General features: G+C 39.6%; 1 protein-coding gene across 1 annotated transcript; it reads left to right on the top strand.

The window, feature by feature from the left end:
• Window positions 1–325: 325 nt before the first annotated feature.
• Window positions 326–10,780, top strand: pou2f3 (POU class 2 homeobox 3; the record flags this gene model as incomplete). The annotated part of the gene is made up of 12 exons (XM_080014428.1): window positions 326–376; window positions 2,498–2,524; window positions 4,571–4,672; window positions 4,819–4,924; window positions 5,499–5,587; window positions 5,913–6,089; window positions 6,307–6,448; window positions 7,272–7,405; window positions 8,764–8,928; window positions 9,463–9,505; window positions 10,320–10,431; window positions 10,642–10,780. 12 exons carry the CDS (start codon window positions 326–328, stop codon window positions 10,682–10,684), a joined length of 1,191 nt encoding a protein of 396 aa, XP_079870554.1. The 3' UTR covers window positions 10,685–10,780.
• Between the last annotated feature and the right edge of the window lie 3,079 nt (window positions 10,781–13,859).

Raw genomic sequence — 13,859 nt, 5'->3', positions numbered from 1 at the left:
GTGTTCTGCTCGAACTGTGGCATAATATTTATGTGCATGTGAGCTGATATGGGGTGGTTGTGGCCTCGAGAGGCCAGGGAGAAACCCGGTGGAGGAGTTTTATCAGGATATGTGACTTTCTTATGAATATTATAACTAGTGATGGCATGCACGTGTGTGTTTATGTAGTCACTGTAGTGGTGGCGGTGATGGTAGTGGGAGGGTGGGTACATCAAATTAGAATGCACTCAACCTCATTTTACTGGGTGGCCTGAGTGGTACATTGTCCAGGCTAAGTTACAATCCTTTAGGAAAATCAGCTATATTTATCATTACAGGTATTAAGATGAGCGCAGACACAGTGGATCACTCGGAGAATCCAGCGGAGCAAGCAGGTAAGGTCAATCTCATCCCGCTTTCCTTAAACTTTGAGGGGGGAAAAGGCTGAACCACAGCTTTTATGGGCACAGAGTTTGTTATTAGTTGTTGATTGTTAATGTTATAAGTTGTCTTTTTGCTTTTATTGTTGTAATCATTATTCTTTCAGGAATATATTTCTGAATCATGTTACTGATTTCTCAGCGACCCGATTATTTAATTTTGGATTGGATTTTATCTGGTCACATTTTCATATTTGTTGATATAACTTTTTTTCTCTTTCAACTGTAAAAAAAAAAAAAAAGATAATAATGAGAAAGTGCATGTTGGAATGTATGATAATATTGACAACTCTACCAACGACGTTCCAATTTGACTGTTTATCTCACACTCGATGTAGCTGGTGTCTTTCCGTGAAACCGCTCAAACGTGGGCGACCGTATTCATTGCTTTGTGTCTATTTCTTGATATTTTTTGAAACAAAAGAAACCCCATTTCACCTCACCTAACAGAGGTTTCATGTGAAGTCGTGTGCAAAGGCATGTTTACTCCGTCAGTTAGCTAAGTGCACCAGGATGCACCCGGGGCTGTTTGCAGACAAACGATAACCGCCTTGGGGCTGCAACGACGCCAACCAGTCACCAAACACTAACCCACCAGCAGGGAACATCCGACTTTTGTGGAGAGAGAGATCCAACTTTTCTTCCTACGCAGGGGTGCTGCCAGGGATTTGGGGTCCCATGAAAAGATTTCACCTTGGGCCCCCACCCTAATGTTCTAATAATTTTTTCCCTATGCGGAAAAAAGATTGAACTGTAGGAAATACAGACGGTCATCAATGTCCAGGTAGTAGCCATGCCTTCAAACGCATGATTTGTGTGTTTGAAATCGTCTTTTGTAGCCATAATTTATGGAGAGGTTATTCTGGTTACAAAAGCAGGAAAACACAAACCTACAAACTAAGACGGAACAGACGTGGGATTTATTTAAATACGAATAATAATACTATTTGGGGTTGATTTAAACATAATGATTAACTTCTCTGGTATTTATTCTAATTTGGCATAATAGTACAAAACATGCCAAAAGTGGCAATGTATATAGTATAAGTAATATAGCCTATAGTATTTTTTTGAGCAAAAAGATATGTTTCATATAGTGCAAAGTGCTACATGGTCCATATGTTGATGAGTTACACCTCAGACTTCATTCTGCTCCACAACTGACTAAAAACAGGGTCCACATGGCAGGTGGTGTTTTACATCTTTAGGGTAGTAGGTACAAAAGAAAAATGATAAAAAAAAATAAAAATAAAATAGAAAAAGACCACATTGAAACTGTGAGTGCTGGGACAGGCTGCATGTGCGCTGAAAATGGGACTAGTGTGAGTTCCCGATGAGCCCTGCTGATTTGCATGGCTGTCATTTCCATACTGGAAGTTTAGAGGGGGTGGAGCAGAGCGGGGGGCGGCGAGTGCTGGCTTGGTGCAGGGCGTCAATTTCCATTGTGTGGCCTCCTGCAGTGTTGCCTTTCGTAGCAAACTCCCGCAAGCCCCATTTGATATTCAAATCCATCATGATGAGTGGGAACACCTTTGAACCCCATCTCCTGTCCTGTGCTTTGCTGTGTTTTAATACCCGATTCTGTCTTTCTGTACATATACTGTATAGACACAAACACACACACACACACACACACACACACACACACACATAGGTCACCTATGAAAAACTTCTATTCATTTTCCCCCATAAAGTATTTGGAACAGAGTCCCTCTTTCCATTAGAAGTGGTATCGCCCGTTCTTTCCTTAGAAAGAAAAAGAGGAACGTGATGACGTCCACGTTTCACAGTTGCTTGTCTGCTTATCAGTTATTTGTTGATGCCACCTGTGTGTATCACCCAGAAAAAAAAAAAACTTTAAAGAAATAAAAAATAAAAAAACATGATAAATGAGTTTTCACAACTTTTAAAGTAAATGTGAGGATCTTCAGTTCAACTTGTTATTTCCTGTCGCTGATGTAGAATGTTGTGGGTTGATCATTCAAACAATCCATTTGAATGAGTTTGAAAAGACTGTTTATTTGAAGCACTGTCTAAATTAATCAATGTCTCACTGTCTCTCTTTTGAAGATTTGCAGCAAAACGGAATTGACTTCAATCGACATGTAAGTCCAAAAGTCTCTGAAACTATTACAACAAAGCAGAAAATTTTTCCATGCAAGACTTTCACAAAAACGGAAAAACTTATTATTAAGATACAATAAGACAAATGGATTTAAATAACATTGCTAAATGCACATTTATATCTTTCAATTAGTGTTTCTAGTGTGTCTGCTAAATGCAATGTAATGTTAATGTAATTCTATATCTATTCAGCACATTACCGAAACTGTGCTCAAACTACAGTATTAGGTTTTTAACATCAAAATCCAAAGCTTAAGCTTGATTTTTTTAAACTACTGGATTGGTTGTGGTCGTGAGAGAAAAACTGTTTGTTGTTTTGAAATTACATTTACTCAAAAAATATATGTATTTAAAAAACTTGTAACGGCAAGCCTTATTTGTTCATTCGAAAGTGACTGAATTGATTGATGAAATTGCATGAAAGTGTCCCAGCAGCTCACTTCAAAAAACATTAATAATAATGAACAATAGAAAAATAAATAAAAATATAGAATTATAGAAATGAAAAATGTCAATACCTGGTGAGAAAGTTAAATATACAATGTACCTCACAGTTAATTGTACAGCGTAGAAGATAGCAGGATAATGGAAAATAAACCTGAAATGTTGAAAATGTAGGCAATGAGAACCTGAAAAATTGCCCTATAAAATATGGCGGGATAACGGAAAAAAAAACCCTGACATTTTAAGCAGTATAATCTGAAAAATTAACTATTACACACAAAAAAGAATGGCAGGATAAAGGAAAATATACCTGAACATTTAAAATTAAGGATTTTAAATGCATCCATAATAATATAGAATATCAATATAACACACACCTTGTGTCTTGTACATGTATTGTGATGAATGGTGATATTTACGGACAGTATGATGTTTTACATATTTAAGGGTTATTTAAGGACCACAATTAGATTAATCTTTACAAACTGCACTCAGAGTTCACTGCAGGTTAGACGGAAGTTGCCTGAATACAACATCCTCGGGGAAAATAAACTGTTCTGCCACAATATTTAAACAAACGTCAAATAGTTTAGAGCGCTTTTATTAAATTCTTCAAATATTAATTTTGGCACAGGGGGACGTTTCTTTGGGCCTATGAGTTATGAGGAAGTGCCATGGGTTTTGGGGTAGGGGGAGGTCATTTGCATATTGGCCTGCCTGAGGGAAGGGTGAGAGCCTTCTGCTTCTTGTTTAAAAAGCCAAGCAATCTAACTGGTCCAGGAGCTTCTGTTCACGGGAGTGAGCTCACATTTGGTCACAATGTCAGCACAAAATGTTCACAGCAACGCAGACGTAAACACACAGACCCCAGAACCTCCCTCCCCCTCCCCCAAGGGTTAAATACACACCGTTCCATCATCCGAAACAGACACATTTTGCATTAAAGGAACGATTCATTATAGTTCTTTTGTTATTTATTTCTTACTTTAAAAAACTTTTTATTTAAATTTTTTAAATGTCGGTGCCCATCATCATGGCACAACCTCGCCGAATGCTTCACAACTGGAAAAACGACCGCTCTGCTGCAGCTTCTCAATGTGTTGAAACGCATTCCAAACTGACTTTATAGTCATAAATGTCTTGGTGTATATTTTTTTTACATGTTTGCAATTGCTGCCCTACATCCAAAGCAAAATGTTCTCTATGGTAGGTTGCCAGCACTGTAACAATCTAGGAACTTCCTGTTTCTAGCTTCTTACGAGCCAAAAGCGACGATTTTCAGAAGCACAAAAGAGTCAATAAAAGCCTGAATACCTGAGAGAACGCATCAATTGCGACAATTTCTTTTTATCGTGAAACATAAAACGACTGACTATATTGTGAGTTTCCTGTCTTTGAAAAGCAGATTTATTCAATATTCAAGAGGTTTATTATTTAGCAGGTTTTTCTAAGGCTTAAACGTTTGGGACTGCTATAAATCAGTTTTTGATGATGGGAACCAACATTTTAATCAGGCGTGGGTTGAAAATAGCAAACATACCCTTAAAAAAAGGGAAACTGTAAATTGTTTATTTTCGCCGTAGATTAAGACCGAGGACATCCACGACTCACACCAATCTATCCTGTCACTGAAGACATGTCACCTCACACAGGGCTCAGCGATACCCAGTGGACAGCTTACTGGGGTAGGCATATTAGTCACGATACACAATGTCATTCGATCCAAGCTATGATTTCTATTCAAGCTTTGTTATATGTGTAAGATGAAACGGTTGTCAACCCTACTTTACTGATGTCACAGAGGTCGGTATTGTTTGGGTGTCTTTCGCAGGAGCTTCCTTCTCTACACACGATGCAGCAGCTGGTTTTGATGCCGCCATCTCACCTGTCGTCACCTTCCTCCTACCTGCTGTCACCCACACAGGCGAGCCACCAAGGTAGGCGCCGGAAAATGTTGTCTCAAAATAAAATGACATTAAACAAACAAGCAAAAAAACAAAAACAATTGCTGGGTTAGTTAGTGTGCATGTTCTCCCCGTGTTCACGTGGTTTCGCTCAAGTTTCCCCCAACCCTAAAAGCCATGCATGTTAGGGTTGGATACTCGTGCCAATATCCCTGAGCAAGGGATATCGGCAAATCTGGAGTCGGCCTCTGTGTTCCGCTACGTGGCAGCCCACCACTGCTCCTACACGTAGAAAAGCAAGTTACTGGGGTGGGTCAAATTCAGAGAAACAACTCCCACCAGAGGGATTAATAAAGCATACAAAAAAAATTGTCCTTTTCTTACAATAATGGCTCAGCAAGTTTGACCTAACACAGTAAGTGAGTGGAAGTTGCATATGCAACTTATGCATATGCAAGTTACTTATATGCATATGCAAGTTACTTGTTTGAAAAAAATCTAAAATGAGCAATCCTTATAAGAAAATCACCTTATGGACTGGGAGGGGGCAACAGCACAAAAGTAGAGTTCTTCTGGCCCTTCATTGAAATGTGTGTGTGCTTGTTAGCTCTGCTGCAGCAGAACCTGCTGTCACTGCCGCCCCAGAGTCAATCTAGCATCCTGCAGCATCAGCAGGGCCTCACTCTGACTCCGCAGGTAAGCAACTTCCAATGATCAACAAAAATAAACACAATACAACAGATTTCAATATCAATAATCAGAATTTCAGAATCTTCATTTTCATAGTTAGAATTTTGAGGAATGTTTAACTGTATTCAATTTGTTGCCAAAGTGTCAATCAGCGGAGCAATTATTTTTCTGGCTTTAAACACTATGCATGTTAAATTCACTTATGTTCATGAAGACTGTGTCAGATTGTGTTTGAGGTGGGATCAAACCTATTGTTGATGTGGCACAGTGGGAAAAGACCTGGAAAAGTTCTACGAAAGATCAGCTATGGATTTCCTCCTTCCAACCCCAGGCCATGAGTCGCTCAGGCCTGGCAGGACCCTCGATGGACGGCCATATGGACATGTCTCACCTGCAGATGCCAAAACACGTGACGGTGCCACAACAGGAGGAGCCCAGTGACCTTGAGGAGTTAGAGCAGTTTGCTAAGGCTTTCAAGCAACGGCGCATCAAACTCGGCTTTACTCAGGTACATTTTAGCACAGTGGTGGAGTGTAAAGGCAGCTTTTTCGCTGAATCCGAAAACTCACCTGAGATCCATTTGGATTGTGGTCGCCAGATGACCTGCATCTATATTTTGCATCGAGCCACCACAACATTATTTCTCCTTGCAACTTTTTTGTCTCATTGACACAGGCGTTTTTAATGTTGAAATTGTCTTGTGCTTATGTGCATTTCATTCACAGGGGGATGTCGGCCTAGCAATGGGAAAACTGTACGGTAATGACTTCAGCCAGACTACAATCTCCCGCTTTGAGGCTCTCAATCTGAGCTTCAAAAACATGTGCAAGCTGAAGCCACTGCTGGAGAAATGGCTCAGCGACGCAGGTAATGTATACTCGTAGAGCATGCTCAATGTTGAACAAAAATGAAGTACTTCTAAACCCATTTAGTCTTCGGATAAGTTTCCATTTTTCAACTAAAATGTTCATTAAAATGTATTTCTGTAATTTATAATTGGTCATAGCACAACCTCACTGAACAGCGCACTACTGAGAGGTAGGCTACCGCCCTATTGTAGCTTCTAACTCACATTGTAGTTTCATCTGAGTTTTATCTAGGCAACAGTAAAACAACATGTTATTAGATATATTAAATTGTATTGAACATGTTATTATAAAGACGGACTGACTGTGAATACAGTGCAATTATATTATTTTGGAAAAGGAGATTTAACATGGTTCCCACGGCTTAAGCGTTTTCCCCATTGAACTGCATTTAAGCTGCAGCAGAGTGGTGAGTTTCTAGGAGTAAAGAGTTCATCGAGGCTGTGCTACAGTATGAACAGTTATAAACTATGGCAATCAACATTTTAATAAGGCCTGGGTTGAAAACTTTGACCGTATACTTTAATTAAAATAGTATACATATTTGCTGCGTACACTGAAATTGTTTTAACAAATGTAAATGTATTAAAATTGAAAATCTCAAATTTTCTTAAATATTTAACTGAAGTAAATAAACCGCTCCAACGGTAAAATAAATATATAATGAATACTACTACTAATAATAATAATTATGATAAAGGTCCAACCATGTGGTGGAATGTTTCCTACAGCATCTTTCACTTTTAAAAGTAATTTCACCTGAAGATGTAAAACTGCGTCAAAGCGGCGGCTAAGATCTGTCCCCTGTTTGTTTTCAACGTCAGAGAACTCCCCATCCGACTCGATGAGCAGCCCCACGTCGATGCCTCCTCTGATCGAGGGCTACGGACGCAAACGGAAAAAGCGGACCAGCATCGAAACAAACATCAAGCTGACGCTGGAGAAGCGCTTCCTCGATGTTAGTTACAAACCGGTGGTTTCCCAAACCCAAATTTTTTTTTTTTTTTTTTTTTTTTCTTCTTATACGATGAAATCACCCCACTCCACCACACATTTCGATTCACTTAGTTTGACTCTCATTGGGCCCTGTACGCCAACTTTCCTTCAAATCGTTAATTGAGCGCTGCACTTCAATTTCCCCGAAAAAGACGGTCCATCGCTGGTAGCACAAGTGTTAGAATTGGAAATCAGCGTATATATCAGACTGAGGAGGAATGCCGATCAGGAATGTCGATTTTGCATTCTTGGTCTTGGTTTTACTCATGTTTATTAGTGTCTCCCGTCTCCCATTCACCATGCTCCCTTTGTTTTGCCTATATTTGGCCCAAGCTCTAAGTCAACAAAGTGAATAAGCTCAGAGTTGATGCAACACTTTTCAAAGGGGCATGCTCATCAAAGATATCACAAAATATCAGTGTCGAGAAAATCCCAAGCATCCGGAACGTTGGACATCAGTTGGAATCTTTCACAATTTATATAAATGACCTCTTGAAGCAATCCATCAACATTCATTTTCTTACACTGCTCTGAAAACAATTTCCAGGGAAGAACTGCACAATTTACTCGAAAGGAATTATTTCGGAGGTGTCGTGGTGAAATGATCCATAGTTTCTTGAATATTTCCTACAGAGGAGTTGAGGCGTATATATTTCTTCTTTGAAGCTTCCTGGAACAAACTGCGTTATTACTAGAGGGAGAATACCCTACCTGCAACGGCAAGCACCTGGAAAGAACTGCGCATTTCTGATCTTACAATTGGAAAAATCAACACAGAGATTGCGTTCTTAACCCAGCTAAGTAAATATTTATTCATAATCAAATGTACTCCCCATAATTCATACTACACCATTCACACCACATACATCATTCCTATGTACTCTACTTACATAGAGTACGGATGTTAAAATGAAACATATTGACTGCTTTAAAATAAATAATCCACTTCTTCTTCATTGAAATTTAGATTGCTCTTATATCTTTGACAAAAAATTAAGAGATATGCATCAACTCCTTTGTGGGCAATATTTACGGAACTCGCGGATAATTACACTATATTTTTGTGACGTTTCCCGAAAAAAAAAGGTCCCAAAATAACTCCTTCCTCGTAAAAGATGCAGTTCTTGAGAGGAAATTCGTTTTACAAGTCAACATTATCAGCTCTTCCATATTATATCCATCATTAATGTATCGCTCACATAAACGAGCAGGCAATTACATTTTCCCCCGAGGGAAGAATAAAGAATCTCTATCAATACGAATAATAATAATTGAGGATTATGAAGACCGGTTTTCTTTTTTTTTTTATTGCTCTTCCAGAACCCGAAGCCCAACTCGGAGGAGATCACGCTGATCTCGGAGCAGCTGTCCATGGAGAAGGAGGTGGTGCGGGTCTGGTTCTGTAATCGGCGTCAAAAAGAGAAGAGGATCTACTGTCCGGTGGCGAACTTACCGATTAAATCCCACAGCTTCAACACCAGAATGGTTAGCTATTTCAAATCTAGTGACCTTTTTTGAGATTTAGAAGAAAAAAAATCAGATTGTAGATTATTTTTAGCTTGTATTTTTATTTTATGGTTTCCTATGGGGGCGGCAGTTTTTTGGAAAATAGCTGATTATACGAGCAAATGTTCAAAAGGTTACACTTTTGTGTAACTTTTGTTCAAGCCATGCATGACTATTCCATCGCACATGCCCACTCACCGTGGAATAAACCCAACGCTTGATGTTCAATTACGAATCACACCCTCCTTTTACATTTGGAGAGCGTTTGAGGGAGAAAACAGGAAGTGAAATTGGATTACTCAGATTACTTTTAGATTACTTACTTTTCTTTCTTTTTAGTATTGCACAGTGAAATAGAGAATCCCTGTCCACACATCGATATGGTGATGGATATGAACACCGTTGTGAAGCAAATACATATATATATATATATATATATATATATATATATATAGATATAGATTTACTCAACGTTATTTTGTTTCTATGTTTTTGATGAACCCGTGGACACAGGCCCCTTCCTCCAGGTCCTACAGCCCTCTGGCCTCAGGTGGAGGTACGTTCTCTCTACCTTCCGCAAAGACATTTCTTCCTGATTTATTTAAATCTGTTTTTGTTATATTTTGGAAACCAGTTTAGATTTAAGGCTAGACTCGGAAGTCTTTGAACAATAAAAAATGGAAAAGAAAATCAAGACCATACAACCGCTGGACTTCAGCCCAAACCTACGGAGGGACCGAACCAATCAAAGTTCAATGAGCGAGTCAAGAAATAATTCCAAAAAGAAATGTAACATTTTATTGTTAAATATTCCAAGAAAACATTCCAATTGTTATTGTGAGACATATTTCATCATACAACTCTGTGTTTCAACTCAATAAAAAAGCCCAGTGGGTTAACTTAGCGGTTAATAAGTCAGAAAAGTATCATTGGGAGATGAAGCTTATTATTCCATATAAAATGCCTACTATACTACGAATACTATTAATTAAATACAGCACTATTGTTCTAAAAATTGCTATTATGAAATATAATTTGAATGTTTTGGTAGACTGGTACATTTCATTTATTATTAATTCAATTATTATTATTTATCCGATCAGCTTATTTTGAGTAATTTGGTCCTCTTGACTAAGCAGCGTTTATAATGTGCTACAGATCGACCGAGCAGGTTGTAGCACCATCTGGTGGATCTGATTCCCTGCTGCTAAACACTGACATCGAAGACAAACCATTTTTTAAAGAACGAAACACAGAAACTAAAGATGAAAAAATAAAAATAAATCCAGCATGAAATCTATGGGTTGGCGTTCCCTTTTTGGTGGCATCTACGGTACATGAGTGTTTCTCTCCCTCTCTCCCCCCTTCAGTTTCATCCAGTTCCTCCCCGAACAGTGTGAGTCGCGGAGCGTCTCCCAACGCTCTGTCGGCATCTTCCGCAAGTTTATCATCTCAGGTCAACCAATCTTACGGCGGACCAGGGTACGGCATGCTTACCTTTTTAAACGAATCGTTGGTTTTGGAGACCAATAATGTCGAAATATGTACGCAATTATTTGACAGTGCTAAACATCTAAGTCAACTATTATTTCGATTTGAGAATGATCTATTTGGTTCCAGCTTACTCCCTTGCGCAACTAACAACCCTCTGTTACATGTCAGTGATTAAAGTGTTGTTTGTTTCCCTTTCAGTACATGGTACCGCACGTGGAATCCATCAGTATATCATCATTGATGGAAAATTGCACGCCATCAGTTGATCTTTTTGAAGAGGAATGTTAAAACTGTTTGGGGTGGCTGTACGCTACAGATAACGTGCGGCGAGGACCCAGACCAGATCCGGGGTGACATAAGGGCCATAAAACCGCAACATACCATGCACCTCACCATCCACCTGCATCCTCAACCCCCCTGCAACTCCAAATGACCTTTGGACCCAGACCTCTTAGGTCAATGTCATGGATTATTTTTCTTTCTGATACCCCTTACATGAAAACAAAAAATTTGAAAAAACAGTGCACCCCCAGATGCTCTGATCATAACTAAATTTTGGATACTGACAAATATTTAGTATTGGAGCATATGTACTATATGTATATTGTTGAATAATTTTTACTGATTCAATAGATACTTGTGTGTGTATTATTTCCTGTAGATGGTTGACAAATTAGGTCATGAAATCACGTGTTCACGCCACTCGTGTGGTTGTCATGAGACACATACCTAACTTGATGGATGGATGCATGAATATTGTTAAAATGGCTTAACATTTACAATCCATTGAAAAAGGTACTATTTTCCAGAGAAACACATGCATTTACATGTACAAGCATAATAGTATGTAGTCGTTTTCTCAACAAAACACACGTACAGGAGAACCTCATTTATCTGAGCCCTGCAGGAATGGTAGACATGACTGAATCATATGTTGACTTAGACCTTGATGAATATACATGACAACTGTTCCTAAACCAATCCAAGCGGTTTATTTAAACTTGGCCATAAAACAAAACCCCTGAATATCCTATGTTATATACTCTAATTATCTACTACTCTACATTATCTTCCCTAAAGATAAAATCAATAGATTCAACTTTGTCAGATACAGACATATGACAAGATGTTCATTATATTGAACTCTAACTTTAACTGCGTGCCTATAGGAGTTCTGGCAAATAAATGATAAATGAGGTTTCGATAAACGGTAATTCAGTCCTGTTTCCACATCCCAGCGTGTACCTTCCTCAACTAAAGAACTCCTTTTGATGTAATGTTTGTCAAAATATATCCACTTCATTTTCTTAAATGTCTGATTTTTGTAGGACTATGGTAATGCTGTGGTCTAAGACAGTGTTTTTCAACCACTGTGCTGAGACCTCACTAGGTGTGCCATGAAAAAATTCCAAATTTCACTTAAAAATAAATAATGGGAATAAGCGCTTGTGTTGAAAGATCATAATTGCAAGGCTGTACTAATAAATGTAATACATCGGTTCCAGCATAGTACCAACTCTGTGTACCAACTCAGCACTTTCACTCTGAAAGTGATGACTGTTTGTAGCGACGAAAGGTTGACTCTTGTTTGAGATTCGGTTCTTGATGAGAGTCCTTTGATTTTCAGTTTCTTTGTTTATTTGAGTCAGTTGGTTTGTCTCACAGCAAGTGAAGGAGGTCTTCCGGTGAACGATGAAGGAGAGTAAATTATTTTTATTTTGTGAGTTGAAAATGTCCTCCCTCGTCCACTCTGTTGTTTGAGTTGCTCCTGACCAACAAGTCATTTAAAAGTGCTGTTCGCTACGAAAGAATCGTTTGCGAGTCTCGCATCCCTACTAGTGGGCCATAATGATAATCTGTTATATATGTTTATGATGTTTGAAGTGGTTGACAAGGGCAGTGGTGTGCTGTGGGATTATTTCATTGTAAAGAGTTGTGCCGTGGCAGAAAAAAAGAAGGTTTGCAGACACTGCTCTAAGACAGCGAGTTACATATTACGTGGCAAATGATGAAGTTTAGTTGTGACTTTGTTGTCAATCAGTTACTGATCTTTGCTGTTGGAGGTTTTGTCAAGTTCGTCACACTTCCCACTTGCTTCTCATGCTTCTTTGGAAGTCTTGAAAGTTGTTGATTTTCTACTCTTGTTGCATTTTTCTATTCATCCAATTCGTAAGAAGTGGCCATTTAATCCCCATTGTGACCAAATCTGCTTGTCTGGCTGAATCTGAGTGAAGTTTTTAGTTTTTGTTTTGATTGTTATTTATTCTTTAACATTGGATTAAAGGACATATCAAGTTGTGTTGGAGTTGTAGTTGAGGGTTGGAAAGTGTCTAAAGTTAAGTCTTAGAAAGTGGTAAACTCTCACTTCAAAAACCCATTGTGTTCTGTTCTCTCTCTTGGACATGATGTTACATGCATACATTTTAGTAAGGCAACGTGTCGGTCAACATATAATTCAGAAAAAGAAAGGCCTAAACTGGCTAAATGCAAGTGCCCACCCTCCCACCCCCTTCTGTGCAGGTCTGGTCACACCCATGTGCACTAAAAACAAAATAAAAAACTTTTAACCAATAAATCATTTTTTTATTTGAGTAAGGGGAGAGAAAACTGCTCTTTCAAAAACTATCAAAGAAACAACATTAGATGTTTGTCCATGTTACTACCAGGAACCTATCCGTTGGTTTTTTTTGTTTGTTTTTTTTCTAAACCAATGAGGTTTGTCATGATATAATTAATGTAATTAAACAAATAATCACCATCTTTGTCTGTTATATTTCACTGGCCTTCATTTTTCTGTTAACGGTTTTGTTCAACCCCCCAAAGTATCTCCACCTGACCGCGGTGGAGGGGTTTGTGTGTCCCTGTGACCCTGCGAGCTGTGTTGTCGGGGGCATTAGCCCCTGGTAGCGTCTCCCAAGGCAGAGTGGTCCCAGGGGAGGGACCAGACAAAAAGCGATTCAAAGGACCCCAATGAAAAAACACCAAATGCTGTATGGTACCTCGCCCCGAATAGGGAAACCGGGGCCCCCTCCTGGAGCCAGACCTGGGAGGGGAGCTCACCGGCGAGCATCTGGTGGCCAGGCCTTGACCCATGGAGCTCGGCCGGGTACAGCCCAGAGAAACATCATGGAGCCGCCACCCTGTGGGCCCACCACCTGCAGGGATGGGGTTGGGGTCGGGTGCAATGCCAGCCGGGCGGCGGGCAAAGGCAGGGACCGGGGCCTGCTGATCCTCGGCATCGCAGACTAGTTCTAGGGACGTGGGATGTCACCTCTCTGGTGGGGAACGCGCCGTCGGGTGTGGGGATACTCATGAGCCCCCGGCTGAGTGCCGCTGTGTTGGAGTTCTCCCCAGTGAACGAGATGGGCGCCTCTAGGCGACTACAAGTTGCTAAGGGGAAAGCTCTGACTGTTGTG

This window comes from Zeus faber (genome assembly GCF_960531495.2).
Source record: "Zeus faber genome assembly, chromosome: 14".
NCBI classification, from domain to species: Eukaryota; Metazoa; Chordata; class Actinopteri; order Zeiformes; family Zeidae; genus Zeus; species Zeus faber.
The sequence above is the reverse complement of the archived record's forward strand: the minus strand, read 5'-3'. Positions and strand labels throughout refer to the sequence as shown.